This window comes from Podarcis muralis, chromosome 10 (assembly GCF_964188315.1).
Source record: "Podarcis muralis chromosome 10, rPodMur119.hap1.1, whole genome shotgun sequence".
Taxonomy (NCBI): Eukaryota; Metazoa; Chordata; class Lepidosauria; order Squamata; family Lacertidae; genus Podarcis; species Podarcis muralis.
Genome location: NC_135664.1, coordinates 58,889,000 through 58,909,169, shown reverse-complemented (window position 1 = coordinate 58,909,169; position 20,170 = coordinate 58,889,000). Strand labels below are relative to the sequence as shown.

Here is a 20,170-nt window from a genome sequence, read left to right as displayed (position 1 = left end):
CATGTAGCGGTGGACCGTCCTTCACGGGGGGTGTTCAAGCAGAGGTTGACTGGCCATCTGTCAGTGTCTCTGTACTTGCATCAGGGCTGGCCTAAGACATTTTGGCACCTGAGAGGAACCTCAAAATGGCACACACACCTTGGCCAGGGAAAATGGGGTGAGTGAAGATCTACACCAGAAGAAACAAGGGGGGGAAGTAAATCAATATTAGCAGACTTTTGAAGTGGGAATCAAAGGCAGTCGTGGGAGGAAAAGGGGTCTGCTCTGAATTATACTGGGTGGGTGCATAACCCCGAAGACCCAGAGGACATCCCCCAACGTTTTCTTCCTAGGGGTGAGAGGAGACCAGCAGAGCCTCCTATTCACTGAGAGGCCACTGTAGAGGTGGCGTGGGAGTGCTGCTGAGGAGGCATCAGATCCGGCCTCCAAGGATTGTGCTGCAGCTATTGTTGCTGCTGCTGCTGCTGCAGCAGCAGCAGGTGATGTATTCCTTGGAGATCCCTGTGGATCCTGCTGCCTGAGGTTGTTGCCTTATAGGTGGCTGGCTCTGACTTGCATCTTCCATTTCAGAACCTGCACAGAGCAGGGGTTTGGGCTACATGGCCTCCAAGATCCCAGCTAACACTATTACAATATGGTGACTGGTCCAGGGCTACCCATTTCATAGTTTCATAGCTGGAGAGGGATCTGAACCTGGATTTTCCTTCTCCTACAATGTATCCTGCTTAACAATTCAAAAATACAGTTGTCATCGACACCCTGTAGTTTACAAGACACATTGCTGTCTGTGCTCATTTACATGCAGTCGTGGTTAGAGTCAAGATGCCTCTGTCCCCACATCTAGATACACTGGGAAAGAAGCAAACGCTTGAAGAATTGCATTGCTGCCCGCTAACAATACTTTTAAAGGCCACTCTGAAAAGCAACACAGGGCAAACAAGGGCAGTGATTTGGCAGCAGAAAATAGGTATTATACCTGGTGAATAAGGACCACAGGAGCACTTGAATCAGAACAAGGGAAACTGAGTCTTTGTGTCCAAGAGCATGTCTTCCAGCCATGCTTTATTTTCAGCATCAGTCTTTTCCCCCCAAATAATGTTTTGCCAAAAGCCACAAGGAAATAATTGGCAACCTGTTGGTTCAAATCGCCAGCCTTGTTCCCTTAGTGAAAGGATGCACAGCGTAGCCTCTCAGTGTGTTCTTGCTACATCCATTGTCTGGAGTAACACTACTTTCCTGAGCTAACATGTGACACCTGCTGCTGCTATGATACTCTCATAACCAGATCCCTTCCACTTGCTTGTGGCAATATCTGTTAGTACATGCATGGTGCAGTTGTTAGTAACCGGATGCCTCGGGTAACAGATATTGCTACAGCTGCTCTCACATGAAATGACCAGACATCCTGGCTGGGATAGGAGGTGTCCCTCTTTGCGGTGCCTTTACTCTTCTAAATTTATGCACATGGAATTTAGTGGCCTTGCTCAATATCCTGATACGTTTTTTAAAAAAATCAGAAGAAAGAACCTTCTCAGGAGGCACATATGTGGCAGCAGTGCACATCTCTATGAGCAAAAATTACAACACTTGGGACTTTTTAGTTTAGAGAAAAGGCGAGTAAGAGGCAACACGATAGAAGCATATAAAATTATGCATGTTTCAGAGAAAGTGAACAATTTTTCTCCCTCTCATAACACTAGAACTCAAAGCCATCCATTGAAGCTGAATGTGGGAAGACACAGCACATAGTTAACCTATAGAATTCAATCCCACTGGAGGTGGGCAGTGATGGCCAGCAACATGGATGACTTGAAATGAGGGTTAGACTTTATTTAGACATATTCATGGAGGATAAGGCTATAAAGGCAATTAGCCAGGATAGCTATGCTCTGCCTGCATGGTCTGTGGTAGTATGCTTCTGAAAACCAGTTTCTGGAACCCACAGGAGGAAAGTGCTGTAACACTAAGGTCCTGCTTCTAGGCATCTGTTAGGCCACTATGAGAGCAGGAAGCTGGTCTAGATGGGCTATTGGTCTGATCTAGCAGGGTGATTAATTATCTCTAGGGCATGTATATGTGTAGATGAATGGAACCTGAATAAGCAGTGTGCTTGCCACTCAAAATGCAACTGCATGGAGAGTACTCCATTGTGGCAATCAGTTTGCATTTACCTATTTGCCAGGTGGATACAAGGAGTTTCCACTGCTCCCATTTCAATGGCTTGCTTTTGGGCAATGGTTACCAATGGTGCGGCGAAAAATCTACACATCTACACTGCAAGAATTTACAAACGTCTTGTACAGTGGAGCATGCTCCGCAAAGCAGCACTTGATGCAACCTCCACGCTTTGGTTTTGTCTCTGTGTGTCAGGCTTAACTCCAATTCAGCCCTGTTGAACTGAAAAACAACTAATCATCTTTTCTGCATTCTTACCCTTTACACATTGCACGTGAACAACCCGGCTGTTTTGGTGCGGACAACAGCTCCATCTGGTGGGGCAAAAGTATTACAATTTGGACTTTCAGCCCAAGGGGCTTAGATTCTGGTATACTGAGGTCCAGTACCACATGAGATATATGCAGTGGTTGGTTTTATTTTATTTTATTTTTGCTAGGTTTACCATTTTCCAAAAAAGCTTTACTTTTAGTCTAATCCGCTTGCTTGGGCTGTTGCTGGATGGGCACAATCTAAATGCAGAAATAAGAATTACTGCACCAGCAGTAGGCAGAGAACAACGGACCACATCTAATAATGTGGAAACTCATGTGCATCCCATGTGTCTCCTATATGCAGCAGACTCTAGCCAAATTTCAGCCAGCCCTGCACCACATTTCATCCCAGTGTGTACAACTGCCTACATGCTGGTTTGGTTTTTTGGATTAGGGAAATTTGCTGTGTTGATGGTCCTCAGACAGAAATAGCTATCATTCTGCAAAATTCTGGATAATCCCACTCACTGGTTTCATGTAGAAGTGAACCTTGAACCTTGGTGAACTCTGCACTAAAGGCTGCACGGGACCAAACAATATTCCCCCAACACCACCCTCTGAAAATAATCATCCAAGTAGGACTGGAACCATCGCAAGTAGAGCTGCCCACTCTGAACTCAGTCAGCTTCTCCAGAAGAATACCATGGTCTGTGGTATCAAAAGCCTCTGAGAATTCAAAGAGAATTAACGGGGACACACTCTCCCTGTCTCTCCCTACAGAGGTCATGCAGGTCATTCAAGAGAGCCTGGTTCTGTCCTGCAGCCACTCAAGGACCTTGCCCAAGAAGAGGAAATTACTGTCTGGTAGTAATTACTTAGGTTTTCTGAATCCAGGAAGGGTTTCCTAAGACCTACCACAGCTTCCTTTTAGCAGGCAGGGACCACTCTCTCAAGGAGGCAGTAATCACCTCCCTAGCCCAGCCAATTGTCCCTTCCTGTTACTTTTTATTTTCCATGAGGGGCAAGAATATAGGTGGTGTCCCACACCAAACCAAGCACTTTGTCCACAGCCTTATTAACTCATCCAACACAGGACTGGACAGTGTTTTGAACTCCTCTTGGGACTCATCTAATAGTCGAGTCAAGGGCCCAGCAGATATAAGCAATTTTATCTTTAAAATACGTTGCACACAAGTCACAGGGAGGCACTCTTGATACTACCACCTCCTTTGGGCCAAAGTTTAATGTGCCCCACACTACCTAGTAAGGTATTTGCTAATGTGATGCTTAATAAGGATCCATTGTATAATCTGATCCCGCATGGAAAAGCAGAGTAAGTATTACAGAATCATTAATGTCCGATTTCTGTTCGTTCTGGAAACAGGTAACACTCAAAGAAATATCAGGTGCTTGGTACTGTGAATTGCAAGACTGAAACTATTAGTTTTGTCCTATTAAGCATGTTCTTCTTCTAAGGCTCCCAAGTTGGTGCAATAATCAATGTACTTGTCAAGCCTGAGTTAATTGCACCATCTGAAACTGAGATGATGTTCCATGTAGGCCATCCAATCTTGCGGTGTGTGTGTGTGTGTGTGTACTCCTAAAAGGCCTGGGATCAGAGTATCAGATCAAAACTCAGTAATAGAACACACACTTTGCATTCAGAAGGTCCCAGGTTTATTCTTTGGCATCGCCACTTTTTTTTTTTTAAAGGATCTGGTAACAGGCGATGAGAAAGACCTCTTCCATGAAATACTGTTTCCTGATTGCAGCTGAAGCCCTACTCAGGGTTCCCTACTTTCAGAAGCTAGGTGGGTTGGCTGTCAGAGACAGGACCTTTTCCATTGTGTCCTAAATATGGAATGCCGTCCTCAAATATACATGCTTAGCATTCAAGTCATTATCTTTTCAAGGGCTTACAAACATACAAATCATTGTCAGTATTTTGTAAGAGAGATTTAAGTGCATACTGGAGATTTAGGTTTGTGCAATTAAAGTGCTCTGATGCAATGGTTCAACAAATCTATTTTTTAATAAAATTACTTTTTTGCAATGAGGAAAATGCACTGAAGTGTGTGAGATAAATGAAATATTCTATATATTACCATTAATATATGGAATGGAGACAAATCAGAATGAATTCAAAATGAATGCTAATTGTCATGTGACCTCCTCATAACAAATGTTCAATAAAGACTGGACATAGCTTAACCTTTGTGTAAGCTTTGTGCAAGCAAATCAGGATGAATGCTCAATAAAGAGGTCATCTGGAGGAACCCTCAGACAGCCGGAGGTACAGATAATTGGAAGTTCAATGCACATAATAAACATTAGTATCCTGGATATCCAACAGCTTTTGCAACTCAGTATTTGATAAAAGAGTTTCTGCTATATGTTCACATATCAGCATTTTACTGAAGCAAAATGTTTTGGACATTTTGTTCCGATCTCCTTTCTTGATTGCTTTGTGTGCTTTTAAAATAGCAGAGGGCTCTTTATGGGGAAAATGTGGAAATAAACCTTTTTACACAGCCAAAGACCTGCCTGAGAGCTTAACGTGTCCCTCTCTAAATCTCCCCAGGTAGGCACAATTTATATGTCCTAAAGTGTTTGCATAGTGTAGCTGTGAGCTGTAAAAGAATAGCTCTGTCCCTCTCTGCAGTGGTTCTGTAATGGGTGATAAAGTCACATTTGTACCAGGGTACAGTATACAGTTCGTTTGGTGTGTTTTTTAAAAAAAATGCTTCAGGGTCCTTTAAAGCAAGACATGACATACATCATTGATGTGGTTTGTTTCACCCTGTAGCTGCTGCTGTTATAGTTGCGGTGGCTCATTAGGCATGCTGTTTCTGGGGGTGGAAGGGGAGGCAGTGTGGTGAAAACAGTAACAGAAGACGAATAGGAGCTAGTGTAGCATAAAAGGCTAACAGGGCAATCCTATGCATGTTTACCCAGAAATAACCACATGTTGTTTAAGGGAGGCTTATTCCCAGGTAACTGCACATAGGGCAAATGTATTAGGAACATAGGAAGCTGCCTTATACCGAGTCAGATGAATGGTCCATCTAGCTCAGTACTGACTACACTGACTGGCAGGGTTTCCAGTCGGGACATTCCCACATCTACCTGGAGATGCCAGGGATTGAACCTGGGACCTTGTGCTTGCAGAGCCGATGCTCTACCACTGAGCTGGGTCCATTACCCTTAAGAGACTAAACCGTGAAAGTGTTTCAGTTCATCATCTGCAATATCACACCTCATGTTAGTCAAATGGACCCAAGAAACAGCTAAAGGGAGAAGATAGCAATGGGCCTCTTACCATATGTAAAGGTTTGTAGGGAAGTGGCTCCACTGAACAGAGTTGTCAGCTAACCCTATGAATTAGAGCCCATATGTAGGGCATTTTAAAAACAATTTGAGGATTAAAAGAGGTGGGGAGATCAGCCAACAGAATAAGAAAAATGGAAGCATGCAGGATGTTTGAGTGGACAGTAGGAGATACAGCACTGGGTAGAGGGCAAGTCATATGTAAAGAAGAGGATATGGATGTTTGCATTGGGGAGAGTATTGGTAAATTTATTATACAGGCTGTGCACAAGGCAACCTTGTTTCTCACATTGGTAGTTCAGCATTGAAGCAGATAATAAAATCTGAGGACTACATTGATTATTTTGAAGGAGGCCAGTGACACTGTGTCCTGGAAGTGTTGAGAGCAACCTTTAACAACACATTTTGCAAAGATATTGACTGAAAGTTGCCATTAAATCTGGCCACTTGCTGAAGTGGGGGTATAGGTTGCTTGTAAACACTGGCAGATGCACTTGAGGTCTCAGTGATCCTAAAGGTTGGATTGGTGAGTTTTGCACAAAATAATAGGAATGGGTGTGTGTGTGGGAGGGGGAAATAGATAGTTTTGCTTTATTTCAAAAACAACAACCCCTCTCCTCCTTCAGGTTTGTAAAGAGTTTTTAAATCTGTAGAATTCTATTGACCTCAATGCAATTTGTGGTAATGTAAAGGGATGTGAGTGATTTGTCTATTATCAATTAAAATGAATGGGCCTAAATTAGACATGTTTTGTAATTTCAACTGCTTGCACAAAATGAAGAGGACATGTCCTGGGCTAAGCTCACCTGTAGGTATAACAAGTAACTAATAACTTTTAACAGCATTTTGCAGGGTCATTTTGACTCCTGTGTATTGCCTAAAGTGCATGGTTTCTCTGTTTCCTTGGTGATTCCAGTTGTGGGTAGCATTGATTCCAAAAACTGTAAGAGTAAAAACATTTATTTTGTCACTAAATCAAAGGAGGAAGGGCTCTGAAACAGCACATGACAATTCACTGTCTGTCTTCCTTCAGTACTACCTGGAACGTGGAGTTGTTGAAGACTGATACAGAAGTTTGGTTCACTTTCTTCACTGTTACAGATAGGTAGCCGTGTTGGTCTGCCATAGTCAAAACAAAAAAAATTCCTTCCAGTAGCACCTTAAAGACCAACTAAGTTAGTTCTTGGTATGAGCTTTCGTGTGCATGCACACTTCTTCAGATACACTGAAACAGAAGTTGCCAGATCCTTCTATATAGTGAGAAGGATCTATATAGAAGGATCTATATAGAAGGATCTGGCAACTTCTGTTTCAGTGTATCTGAAGAAGTGTGCATGCACACGAAAGCTCATACCAAGAACTAACTTAGTTGGTCTTTAAGGTGCTACTGGAAGGAATTTTTTTTGTTTCTTCACTGTTGCCAACGTTTGTTTGACCTCACTTGTCAAAAGAAGGACACACACACACACACACGGCTGCTGCCCTTGTCTGCATTGCTCACTAACCCCACCTATCCCCTTGCCAACCCTCAACCCCACTCACTCACTTGGACCATGGGCTTCCTTGGCTCTGTTATGCATGCATGCAAACAAACAAGCAAGCTGGCAGGTTGGTGGTGGTGGTGGCAGCAATGACAGGGAGGATATAGGAAGGCCCACTTGCGTCACCTACCTGTCCTCTTGCTTGCTCTGCCAGTCTTCTTGCTTGTGCTGCTGGCCTGCTGGTTTTTATTTGCTTAAAAACAGCTGCATTTGATGTAGTTTAATGGGCTGTGGAAGATGAGAACTGGATAATTTTTTTAAAAAAAAATGTTCATAATGCTTTGAAGAACATTCTGAAGTACAATAGTAGGCCTTTCAGATGAGGGAAAAAAAGAGATGCTTTGCTTTTCTTCTTCCAGGAAGTTCTTGACCCGTGAAGATAAAGAGAGCATCTTCACCATGGACCACTTCCCACTTTGGTACCGCCGAGCAGCTGAACATCCCCCAGGAAGCTTCATTTATAGCATTCCTTTTGAAGACCCTTCAGGTAACTCTGCGTAATTCATGTGTTGTAATACAATTGAAGCCAAATCAGTCAGTAGGCAGCTTCTTAGCTCAAGTGAATGAGTAGAAAATTAGGATATTTTCAACCCTCGCTTTGGCCCACCAGCAGAAAAACAGCAAGCACACACTGGAGGCACAGTCCTTTTGTTTTTGTAGCCATTCAAACATCTTTTAATTGGCCATTGTTGCCAATGGGATTTACTCCTAGAGCACACAAGGTTGGATCCAAAGTTAATAGTGTATATAAATATTCAGTTCTAGCTCTCTTTTTTGTGGTCACCTGGAAGACCTGGAACTTGACATGTTGTTTTAAAATAACTGCTGAGATAAAACACAGGAAAGGCCCACAAATCTTTTCTGAAATTTTTATTCCCTCTGTTAATGATGCTAAGGAATGAGTAAAAAAGCCTAAATGGCTTTTAAAAACTTTTCAGCGGTGTATACTGAACCTGTGATGGGTACCACAGTGGTAAGCCCACACCCATCTCATATATGTTTATCTGAAAGCATACACAGGACCTACATATATACAATTATATGTCTGTTTGGTCCAATTCATATAACCAGAAAGTTTGAAAAAAGTGCATTAACTCTATGCAGACCTTCAAAGGAATCTGGATAAATCAAATGCAGGGATACTTCTAGCTGTGAAATTCTGAGTGGTGTGGGAAGCAGCAGGAACAGATACTGACAGAGCAAGGAGTCTCAGGTTCTGAGGAAGGAGTGTGGGACAAGCCAGGGAGTGGTCCAGTCGGTTCTCAGTGGTAGGAGCAGGTTCTGAAGAAGAAGGCCTCAACTGGGTTCAGCAAGGGAAATGTCTTCACAGAGCTATTGCATCAGTGACTATCACGCCCCACCACTGCCTGGAGCACAGAAGGGCCCTTATCCAGAGCATATGTTAGTGCTTACCCCCTACTGAGTAGGACTAAGAGGGAGATGGCCTTGGGCTGCCAAAGGGTACCGTGCCTCTGGTGATGGCATTTTGGCAGGTACAGTCGTACCTTGGTTCTCGAACAGAATTTGTTCCGGAAGTCCGTTCGACTTCTGAAACGTTTGAAAACCAAGGTGTGGCTTCCAATTGGCTGCAGTAGCTTCCTGCACTCAAGCGGAAGCCCTGTCAGACGTCTGGCTTCTGAAAAATGTTTGAAAACCCGAAGGTTTTTGGTGTTTGGAAGCCAAAACGTATGAGCACCAAGGTCTGTCTTTCAGAGTGTGTTGCCTCCTTGTGGTTCCAGTCTTGTCAGGCTCAGGGTGGCTCCTGACAGGACTGCATAAAGTCCCCCCCCCCCCTTTGTTCATTATTTGAATGCCTTCAGGATGCTACTGTCTTGGCACAATTGAAGGCATCTCAAAGAGAGGGGCAAGAGGGGATAACTTAAAGGCAAAGCTGGAGTTTAGGTATTTGTGAAGGATTTATAGCCTTGTGCAAACAAAGGATGTTGTGTGGACTTGAATAAGGATGTTTACAAAAGTGAACACCTTTGTTGCTTCCTCATAAGTAAGTCAGGCAGGGCGAGGCCCCGCTTGATGTCGCCCACTAACAGATTATGAATAAGGACTGCATGACCCAACCCCCAAACACCCTTCTCCTTCTCCAGCACTGGCCATCTTTTCCTGCCCAAGCCCAACACAAACCTTACCTGGGTGGAAGGACAGACAACAGTGGCAGAGGTGGTAGCATGGACACTCCAAGCATCCATTTGTCACACAGACAATGGAGTAGAACAGGCACCCCCAAACTCAGCCCTCCAGATGTTTTGGGACTACAACTCCCATCATCCCTAGCTAACAGGGCTAGTGGTCAGGGATGATGGGAATTGTAGTCCCAAAACATCTGGAGGGCAGAGTTTGGGGGTGCCTGGACTAGAACTACGCTTCCAGACACCCCTCATGGGCAAATGACAATGTTCACATCAATTTCCACCCCACTTCTCCTGTAAAGTTTATGGGTCCAGAGATGGGCAGAGAAGGTGGCAGCAGTGGAGTGCTTTGTGTACATTAATCTGGCATAAGGGTCGAGTTCTTTTTGCAGCTCATGCATCTCTAGCACTGTCTTGTTGATGGGAGACTGACTTGTTGCTGCCCCTTAACCTCCATATATTCTAAAGTCCTGCCAGCACAGGGATCTACATTTGTAGGTTTCAACAGTGCAACCTGCAACAAAAACAAGGAAGAGCATATTGCGCTTAGGATGTTGATGAATGTTCTGTTATATGTACTCAGGCCTCAGATCAGAGAGACCCTTGGAACACACCCTTGAAGGTTGGACACCGAAAAGGTGGGGGCAGTCAGCACTACCCTACCCCATGAGAACACTTGTATGCATGGCAGACAGGTGGTCAGACCTATTAATCATTGCAATAATTTAAATAGCTGTCAGCATGTTGCAGAGATGAGATGAGGTTATTACTTTGTTTTGATGAGAATGGGGCTTTCATTATTTTGCTCACAAGCTGGGTGGTGTACATTTCATCTCACTTGCTAAATGAAGGCTGTGTTGGTCATCATCAAATCTCACCCTTTTGCCGCAGTGGTGTAGTGATGCAGGATTCGCTCACCATGAAAAATGACATACAGAAGGGTACTTTAAGGCAGCCAAAATTAGCCCAGTGCAGAAGAGCTCTGAGGGAAATTTGTGCCATATGCTTTCATTAATCACACAGCAGGTGAGTCAAAATTACACTAAGGTAATGGAAGGATACAAGGGGGGTCTCTCAGCTTTGTGAAGAGGAACTACACATGCCAGTGTATCAATCAGTTACCAATTTGACATGTGTTTGCTCCAAGGTTATACATGGGAAGTTGCCAGTAGAAAGCCTCTCCGCTTCCCTTTCTCCTTCCGGGTCTGGTTATCACTGAATGAAAACACCTGTAGTTGGAGGGGCATATTCATCAGCCAATGCTTTTTCTGACTTCAGGGTTCACTGTTTCAGTGCAAAGTTAAGTTTCAGAAAGTGTTCTCATGGAATCACTTCTGTGGAGGGCGGGGAGGAATAGATGATGTCAATGAACAGCAATGACAACTACCACAAAAGAATGGGGGGAATCTATGTGGTCTGGAAACCACTATGTACTTTTGCTCAACCCTCTTCTGCATTCAGGCACTGTCATCACAATGCACAATGCTTTAGCTGCAAAGCTTTTTTTGGCATTGTAGTGGGAGGGTGGGTGGGTAGAGAAGACAGCAGTTGAGCAAAGAAAACAAGACTGGGAAAAAGAATGTGAACCAGGATGTGAATGTGGTGGTGAGTGGAATGGAGATAAAGAAGCTCAGCCCTTCCCTCCTTCCTTGTTTTCCCCTTTGCGCTTCCTAGATCTGTCAGCTATCCTTTATAGAACTGTAAAGTTCTGCTCTGGAAGCCTTGGGGCAGAAATACTAATAAACAATAGCAGGCTAGACAAAGGTTTGCTTGTTTCCTTGTTTTTTAAATATTATTTCCTGATGACCCAGCCCAGTTCCTCTCAGGCTTCACCCTTGATCTGTCAGGCTCTTCTAGCCCCTGATCATAATCAGGTTCCACTGATTGTTGCTGATTCCATAATGTTGTATAATGGGCATACTAATGTTGCCAGCTTTCACTCTATGTGTTGCAAGTCCTAGCCTGGCTCTTTCGCTAGCATTTCCAGACTGGTAATTTTTAAATCAAACATTTGCCAACTCTCTTTACCCCAGCTATGCTTTAAGAGAAGGAATATATAACCAGAATGGGAGGAGGCACTTTTATTCCCACCACACACTCCATATGATACAAACACCTCCAAAAATTAATGTTCCCTTGTTCTAATGTGTTATTTTGGGTAGCTCTTTTGCAAGGGACCAGGACCTGGAAATGAAGGTTTCCTCATGAACAATGTTTGCACTTGGGCCTCTCTATTTTTCCTTCAACTTCTATGCCTTTTATCTCTGCAGTTTCATCTGTTCCCTTCCCTAAGGGCTTATCCACACTTACCTTCACTCTTTCCAGGAAGCCTTATTACCTGGCCACCAGAAGCTTTGCTTTGGCTTTTGTGGCTCTTGCGCCTTTAAAGTGGCTAAACTGTGGGCCTCAAGATGTTGTTAGACCACAACTCCCATCATCTCTGACTATTGGTTATGTTGCCTGGGGCTTATGGGAGTTGAAGTCCAACATAGGTTCTTTACTCCCTTGCTTTAGCAGTTGCTGACCTCATGTTTTCTTACTTCCTGACATTCTCAAAGCCCTTATAAGATCTCAGGTGATGCCATAGTGTAGTTAAATCCCCACAGCACCTGGTATCTGTTTTCAGCATTGCTGCTACCTCAAACCTACTTAGTTTTTAGCTGAAAGTTTGCCACAGAAAAAGTACTTCAGGGTAACAGCTTTGATTTCCTTGAAATGACAATAAAAAACAGAGGCTCTGCTCACATTTTCTGTAGTGGAATTGAGGGACAAACCAGATATATTTATTTGCTTGCTGGTTTCATTATAAAGCTGAATATAATGGGGAAGGGGAACAAAATCTGCCCACTTCCCCATACTTTGCTACTTGAACACTTTTCATCAGCTGGCTCGCTTCTGAGGTAAGTTGGGACAGGGGTGGGGAACCTCAGACCTGAGGCAGGGCCACATGCAATCCTTGTGACATCTCCGTCTGGCTCTTGTTTGAACCCCCTCTTCCTAGGCTGCACCTTTCATTGCCCCCTGTCTTTTTGCCTGTCTGGAATGTGCCCTTGAATCCTTATAATGTCTCTGGCCTGTCTGGATGGAGGATACAGAAAGGTGTGTGAGTGTGTATTGATATTAACTTACATTGCAGACATAAAATTTACATTGGTTTCGCCTAGCTCTTTTGCCTCTTACCCTTGCTGACATGTGGCCCTCAGAATGTTGTCCACAAAGGCATGTGGCCCTCAGGCTGAAATAGGTTCCCCACCCTAATTTACAGTTAGTAAGTAAGGTGGGGTGGGAGATGGGGTTTCACTATGTGCTCCATTTAGTGATACAGTACTGACCCTACTTTATACACAAACCAAATGTTTAGTGAACTCATGCAGGTGTGCTTTGACCTTGAGTGACAGATATTTGGGGCTGTACAAAATCTCTCTCACACACTCATTCTTTAGCAGAACTTAAAATCAGTGTAGGTATGACTAGTTTCTGGGCCCATTTCATAATATTGACCACAGGATCTCCCAAACCTATACAAAACACTGTTTTGGAACAATAATTTGTGATGGTGTATATAAAAAACAAACACAAACCAATTCATGCAAATGCCTCCCCAGATGATTTGGAAATAAATGCATATGACACCTTTTAATGTTAATAACTAGATGTAGAAATTAAACCATGTGGGAGTGGGTTGATGAGAAGCAAGAGGAAGTTGTGGGCAGAAGCGGCTGTGTAGCATATCCAAATTTCACCTCGGTAAACAAATTTGCAGGGCTTTTTATGTTTTTTCAGTTCAACCTGCAGGACATGCTTGAATAGAATTTGCATTAGGAGGAAAAAAATGTGTATGAACACTAATAATACTAATGCTAACGCTACTAATAAGTTATTTCTTATATCCCGCCCATCTGACTGCCCCAGCCACTTTGGGTGGCTTCCAACAAAAATACGGGGGGGGGGGATTAAAAGCTTCCCAAAACAGGGCTGCCTTCAGATGTCACATAAACATCTGTGGACTCCTTCAAACCACTTCAGTCTGTTTCCAGACTGTGTGTCAGGGACAAGCTGGTTTTTGAGGTTGCAGGGGAGTACATTTGTCTCCTGCTCCATGTGGTAATGAACATGATATTAGAATGCATATGCCTGTGGGGAGGGAGAATGTCATGCTATTCTTATTAGATCATTTCCCCTGGAGCTGTAACATGCAAAAGGTAAGGTCAGAGGTTGGAATTAGTGCTGTGTCCAGCAAGTGAACTAAAAGCTCTCATTTCCTTAGGGTTTGTGTTGTATCTACACGTATAACTCTGCAGGAAGTCACGTGGCATTCTGCTGGAGGGTTTTGGTGTCCTTTGTCTGTCCCCAAAACACACAGAAGTGTATGAGTGAGAGAGAGAGGATTTTTGAATGCCACAAGGATAATGGTTGAGGCATATGAATGCTATCCAGAAGGAGAGTCCTTGAATTGAACAAGTGCTCCCTTAGGTCTGTGCAATGCCCTTCCACAAATCAACTTAATTTCAGGGTTGTTGTAGGTTTTTTGTTGTTTGTTTCAATCTGCACAAAGACTTGAGGCTAAAAATGAATGAAGCTGCAAAGTCATGTTCAGGACACACTGGGCACTGGTGATGGAGCCAAGAATAAAAAGCAAATGACAAGTTCTAGAACTGTGGGGGAAGAGAAAGGAAAACCCTTATGTTGGGGCAGAACATTCCGTAAGGCAGTATACTGTGAAGGAATAAAAACATGTGTTTGTGTGTGATGTGACCAGAAATCCTGACCTTCAGAATGTCCCTGTTAACACAGAAAATGGAACAGTTGTAAAGCACAAAGAAATATAAACAAGTTTGCCTACACTTGATTCACAAGCCTAGTTCTCTCAAATAGCAGATGAGGAAGTGAACCTGTTTCATGACTGTAGCACTTCAGACTGCAGGTGGGGCCTGGCATAATTGAATGCACTTCAAGCTAGATGTCAGAGAGAGGAGTTCCATCCTAACTTTTTACCTAATAGTTTTCTATGTGTAGGGAATGTTTATGTACTGAGGTGTGTTCAAGCATGTGAGACACCATGTGAAACAGTACTGTCTAGTATTAGGTTGTCTTTGAGAGAACAGGTTCTAATCTACTATTGTGATTTTGGGGCACAGGGGGTTAGACTTTATGCCTGAGTCCCCTTCTAATTCTTGGATCCAGCAAGGAATAAATTTCTGGAATAGCCAGACCAGCTTTTTGGCAAGGTGATGGCCCCTTAAGTATGGGCCATTAAGGTAACAAATGAAGTGGCTCTGTGCCAGAGAACAAATGAATGAGCCCCTCTTCTTCACCTGGCAGTTGGTTGGAAGGACAATTGTCAGAGGGGTGTGTGAGAGCTAAGCAATAAGCAGGCTGCAGGCTGAAGCCTGTGAAGAAGAGACATGCTTGATTTCTGCTGGAATACAAGGCTGTGGCTATGGGAGAAGCAATACCTTATTGGGATGTTAATGCTGTGAGCCTTTCCAGTGTAGGCTCAAGTTGTATATATGTGTAAATAAATAATATATCCTAAAGACACCACAGTCTCCACTGACCCTCATTCTGAGGAAACTGAACCCTGGCTAAGCACCTGGAACCCCTGCAATCTCACAACGCTCAGGGATTGTGGTGGCGTGCAACAATGCGGTGGTTACCTTCTGGTGTACCAGTACTTCATTGGTGTGGTATTCTTCTTTCGTGATAAAAGTGGGTGTGCAACACCTGTCCCAAATGAGAGACCACAAATTTCTTTAAAATATTGGATTAATCCAAAATTAAATGACCTTTAGGGCTGTCAAAACAGTTCTTTCAGAATTCAACCATCACCCCTTACAGGGCCAGTTAATCCTATCTGCTCCTTTGGTAGGTCACATATATTTCAAATATCAAAAACACCTGACACTCGGTTGATAAACTGAATATTAACTAACATTTTTCTTCCAGGGTGAATTAATCTAACCACTGAATAAATGGACTGAAATCTTGACTAATTAACATTTTTGTTAGTGTGACAGGAGAAACTATGGAGCATTTTAAGTTGTCTTACTGGGTTAGCTCATGCATGTAGCCCTGCCAGGGTAATATGTAAATGTGAACAACCTCCAGCTTGCTTGTATTTGCCTGTAGGAAGTAGTGTGAATAAATCAGAACTGCATGCATACCCACATGTATGCCACATGCCACAATTGCAGCAGTCCTTTTTTATAACTAGGCAAGATATTCACATGGATGGCAGGGCTGCTCATGGGTCATGCATATCATAGAAATGTACCTGCTACTACCAGAAGTCTACAGGCCTTAACTGCATTTGCTAGGAGCGGCAGCCACTTGAATGAACATTCCATGGTTGTCCCTAGCAACCACTTGGGCCTATAGACATCCCTCTCCGCTAAAGCCTGTGGTATTTATGACTGTGAGATTTCATTAGGAACATAGTTCACACTGTCCATAGTTTCCTACTGAGGATATTTGGGGTCCCATAGCAGGAAATAGGATGAATATATCTAGCGATTCATGATGCCTTTTGCTTATAAACTTCCATAGGCAATTTGACAGTTTACTGTATATAAATGTGGAAACAGATGTTTTAGTTGCTATCACAGAGAATCTTCTCTATGCTACTTTCTGAATGGGAGCACATTCCCAGTTCTTCACATCCTTTTTTAACATGCTGTTTGGAATCTTTATTGGTTTGAAAAATTCAGATATGATTGTAGCTCCCTATTTTTTAAAATTAAGCAACTCTGTTATGCTAATTAAGGGTGATGAGGTCTTGTTATTTCTTGATCAGTAATGCACAGAGCAGCTTCTGAGGATTTTAAGAGACTCAGTTCAGACAAACAGCGGCTGCAGTATTAAAGCTGTATCTCGGCTGTACCATTTCAGATTACAAGGATGGGCAAACATGAATGAATGCTTCCTCATCAAAAACATTTCTACACCTAGATTTTTTATTATTATTATTGCTGTGGAAAGTGTTTTAATTTGCTGGTTCAGTATTTTTATTGGCTGTTTTCTTGGGAGGGATCTGATGGCTTTATGGTTGTACTGTCGATATTTTGCCATTTTTATTGTTGCAAGCCGCCGTTGCCCAGAAAGTCAGCCTATAAGTATTTTGAGTTAATAAACACACACACACACACACACATATTATGGAGATGTCTCTGTAACATCTTAGACATGTGCAGGGACTTTTTAATCTTTGAAGGAGCAATCACTCAGGTGAACCGCCACCTGCAGCCTGGAGTCTTGACACAGGTTTGTGCTGTTTGTATAGATTAAAGCTCATTCTTCTCTGTACTGCAGTTTTGTGCTTGATTTGTGAGTGTCAATTCTGAGACCCTCTTCCTTAGGGATACAGGGTCAGGTACTAAATTTGCTTCATTTATGTCTTGACAGAAGGAGGTCTGCCTGAGGCGGTAACTGTGAGCACTTCTGTGGCTGTGACTGTAGGTGGGAAGACGGCAATTGCTGCAGGTAGGAACTTGTTTCAATACACTTGAGGGTTGAGGTTAAGGATAGGGAAACACTTCATTTAGTATGAAATTGTCTCTTTTGCAAACTGGTAGGTGAACCATCACTTGCCACAGAATTTATTGTCTGAAATCCGTCTATTTAAAACTAGGCCTTAGACAAAGTCACATGTATAGAGTTATTGCCATTTTTGTGTTTGGCAAAACATCATATCTGTTTCTTGCCACTTTTTCTGCACATGCCCACTCACCAAAAAAGTCTGCTAATTTTCAGGACTATAAAGTTCCTGCAAATGCCCCAAAGGGGCATACCTGGGGAAGCTGTACAGTTCTGTGGCAGAAGGACTGGGAAGCAGCCTCTAAAGCCTCACCTGTTTGCTTTTTCAGTTAAAGGTTCCGGGCTCACCCACACTTCCTTTCATGTCACACTTTCTAGGCACAGGTCTGAGATTTCTAGGTCTGTGTTCAAGCAGTGTGTAGATAGATAGATAGATAGAATCAGGGTTTTTTTTCAGCTGGAACTCTCTGGAACTCAGGTCTGGCACCTCTCAGGTGGGCTCCATTGCCATTGTAAGAGAACAAGGGAGGTGTTCATGGTGAGTTCTGGCACCTCTTTTTCTAGAAAAATAGCACTAGGTAGGTAGGTAGGTAGGTAGATAGATAGATAGATAGATAGATAGATAGATAGATAGATAGACAGACAGACTCTCTGCTTTCCCTGGGAAAACCCACTGTTTACCACTCAATCTGAACAAATGGCAATTGAGTTTTCCATGAATGATCTCTACACCTTATCAAATGGGCAATTTTCAGAACAAAAATTGAAGCCTAAGACTGTTCAGCTTAGCCATGTTAAAAGCTCTCGATGCTTGTGAATCTGTGATGGCTTAGTCTTTTAATGATGTACAATGTGTAGTTTGGGGGCATTCATGTAACTTCTTCATGTCCTTGAAGTGGTTTAACTGATGTCTGAGGTTTTGTAATGGTAGCAGTGAGTGGTGAGTTCAGGAGAGAATTGAGTGGAGAGACAGGTGTTTTGGAGAGAATGGAGAGTGAGCGCTGCAAGGTGGCTGGAGGAAAAGGTATTGGCTGATAGTGACATTTCAGAAAATTGTTAAAAGTCAAATGAACAATCGGTCATATGTTTTGCTGGTTTGTTTTGTATTTGTAGCATTCAAAGAAGGGAGTTGCACTATGAGCATATGTGAAGTCATGATACTAATGCAGCCTTAGATGCATTTCTTTGTAAGAACTGAAGCATGGAGTTGAGGGAAGAAGGAAGCCAAAGGATGTGAACAGAGATCTCTGGAGAAATCTTACAGCTTGCTTAGGACCATGTAAAAAGTGGGCTAGAACCAAATATAGATGCTTAAGGATGGATCAGGGTGGTCAAGAAGGGGCAGAGCATTAAATATCAAAATTTTATTAGCAATAAGCAGCCAAATATTTGCTTCTGGTTATGTTCTGGACAGAATATAAAAGACAAATATGTCATCTTTGCCTCTGTGTATGTCCCTGAATACTGAGTGTTTTTCTGTACTGCTAGCTCAATGTAGGCTGTGGCCTTTTTTAGGTGGAAACCACATGAAGGGAGCTTCTGCGGTCTAAAGCATATCTTTCCCAGTGAATTAGGAAGCCTATTTGCTACTGTAATGTACCTAACAGCTTTTGATCACTGTGCAAACATTAACTAAGACATAATTATTAATTATGGTTTAATTGGGGCTATTTTGTCTCCAGAGGTATAAGCCTAGAGTCTCTCGCTGGCTAAATCAGCTCTCTACATATGACAAACATAAATCTGTATAATATGAGGAATTCCTAACCCCACTCTAGATAACGTTACTGACTGTTCTCTCATGTGAGTCAATAACCTGAGGCGTTATGCTTCACTAGGGAGAAACTGCTGTAGTTACATCGCAGCTGTTGACAGATTTAAAGTCCCAGTGAAACTGCTGGAATCTGTGCGGGAGTTCTGCTGTCTCCCTGGTCTGTGTATATATGATGTCTCTCTTATTGTGTGACCTTCTCCTCAAGTGAGTTATTTGCTTGGAATCTAATCAGAATTCCAAACATGAACAAACTCCAGTTTGTGTATGTGTCCGTGTGCTTTAAAGAGTTGATTTTGGTTGCTGCTTCGTATAGGACCATGATCTGCATGCCATGGCTTAAAACTCCAAAGTACTTCATAGATGGATCTGCCCTTCCCAATACAAAGGAGTTCTAAGGCACTGTATTTTGCTGTTCCCCAAACCACCTCTCTGTTTGCATCAAAGGGTCTTTTTTAATCACTCAATAAGTTGAAGACAACCATCAATCTTGTGAGCTACATGCACACAGAGGAGTTTCTGACTTACGTATTTTCCCCTGTACAGTACCTGACAAAGTTTCAAAGTAGCTTGTGACACAGCACAAAGAGGTACAGAAGGGAAGAAAAGTCAGAAGGCCTGCTTCATATTCACAAGCCATTGTGCAGGTTCTGTGCATTTGGCACAAGTGCAGAAAATCCACTGGTCCCAATTTAAAGGGCTTGTTGCAACCCTTCTTCTCACTACATTCTCCATTGGGAGCCATTCGTTCAGACATAGCCTTGTGGGATAGTTAGGTCAACTAACTGCAAATACATGACAATAGGGCTGAATTCCAGCAAAGACCAGGTGCTGAGCAGCCTTTTGGCTTTACCGTTTCTGTTCTCTCCGTTTAAGTTAACTGTTGGGAAAGTAGAGGTGGAGGCATTGTAGGTAGCTGTGGTAGTTCAAGCTTATGCACAGATATTTATACAGAAAGCTGTATTAGAAGTTTCACAATAATTTCCTTTTAAACACAAAGTTAATTATTCATTATGTTGGTTTGTTTATCCCACCATATAGGGAAAAGCCTAAGTAGGAGTTCATTTTGATATTAAAGGAGGAATATGCTGTTTTAGAGTTTCTATGCTGTGCCTCATTCCTGTGCAAAAACAGGAGGGTTGTCAAGCAATTGGAAGACCATATGCAGAGACTAGGTGTATTCAGATTTATATTATGTCTCTGAAACAGGTTCAAAGTAACAAATTCATGTATTCTCTCTGATTAGTGTATCTGCATGATGCAGCTGTTTGTCACATTCACGCTTAACATTTTCAAAAAGTCATGGATGTAGAGTTCTTACATAAGCACCTGGATACTAGGGGTTTTGTGCATTGCCTTGGAAATTGCATGATCTGTGGATCTAATCTGCAGTCAGTTTATAGCTTTTCCCTTAGCGCTTTTGTG

The 20,170-nt window shown here is 42.8% G+C and overlaps 1 protein-coding gene across 3 annotated transcripts in view; it reads left to right on the top strand.

The window, feature by feature from the left end:
- The window catches only part of CACNA2D4 (calcium voltage-gated channel auxiliary subunit alpha2delta 4), a 164,363-nt gene that overhangs the window by 67,680 nt on the left and 76,513 nt on the right, over positions 1-20,170 (top strand). For all 3 annotated transcript variants that reach the window (XM_077935165.1, XM_077935163.1, XM_077935162.1), the window contains exons 24-25: positions 7,657-7,784; positions 16,843-16,920. In XM_077935165.1, the coding sequence (XP_077791291.1) occupies positions 7,657-7,784; positions 16,843-16,920 (206 nt within the window). The remainder of the gene's footprint in view (positions 1-7,656; positions 7,785-16,842; positions 16,921-20,170) is intronic.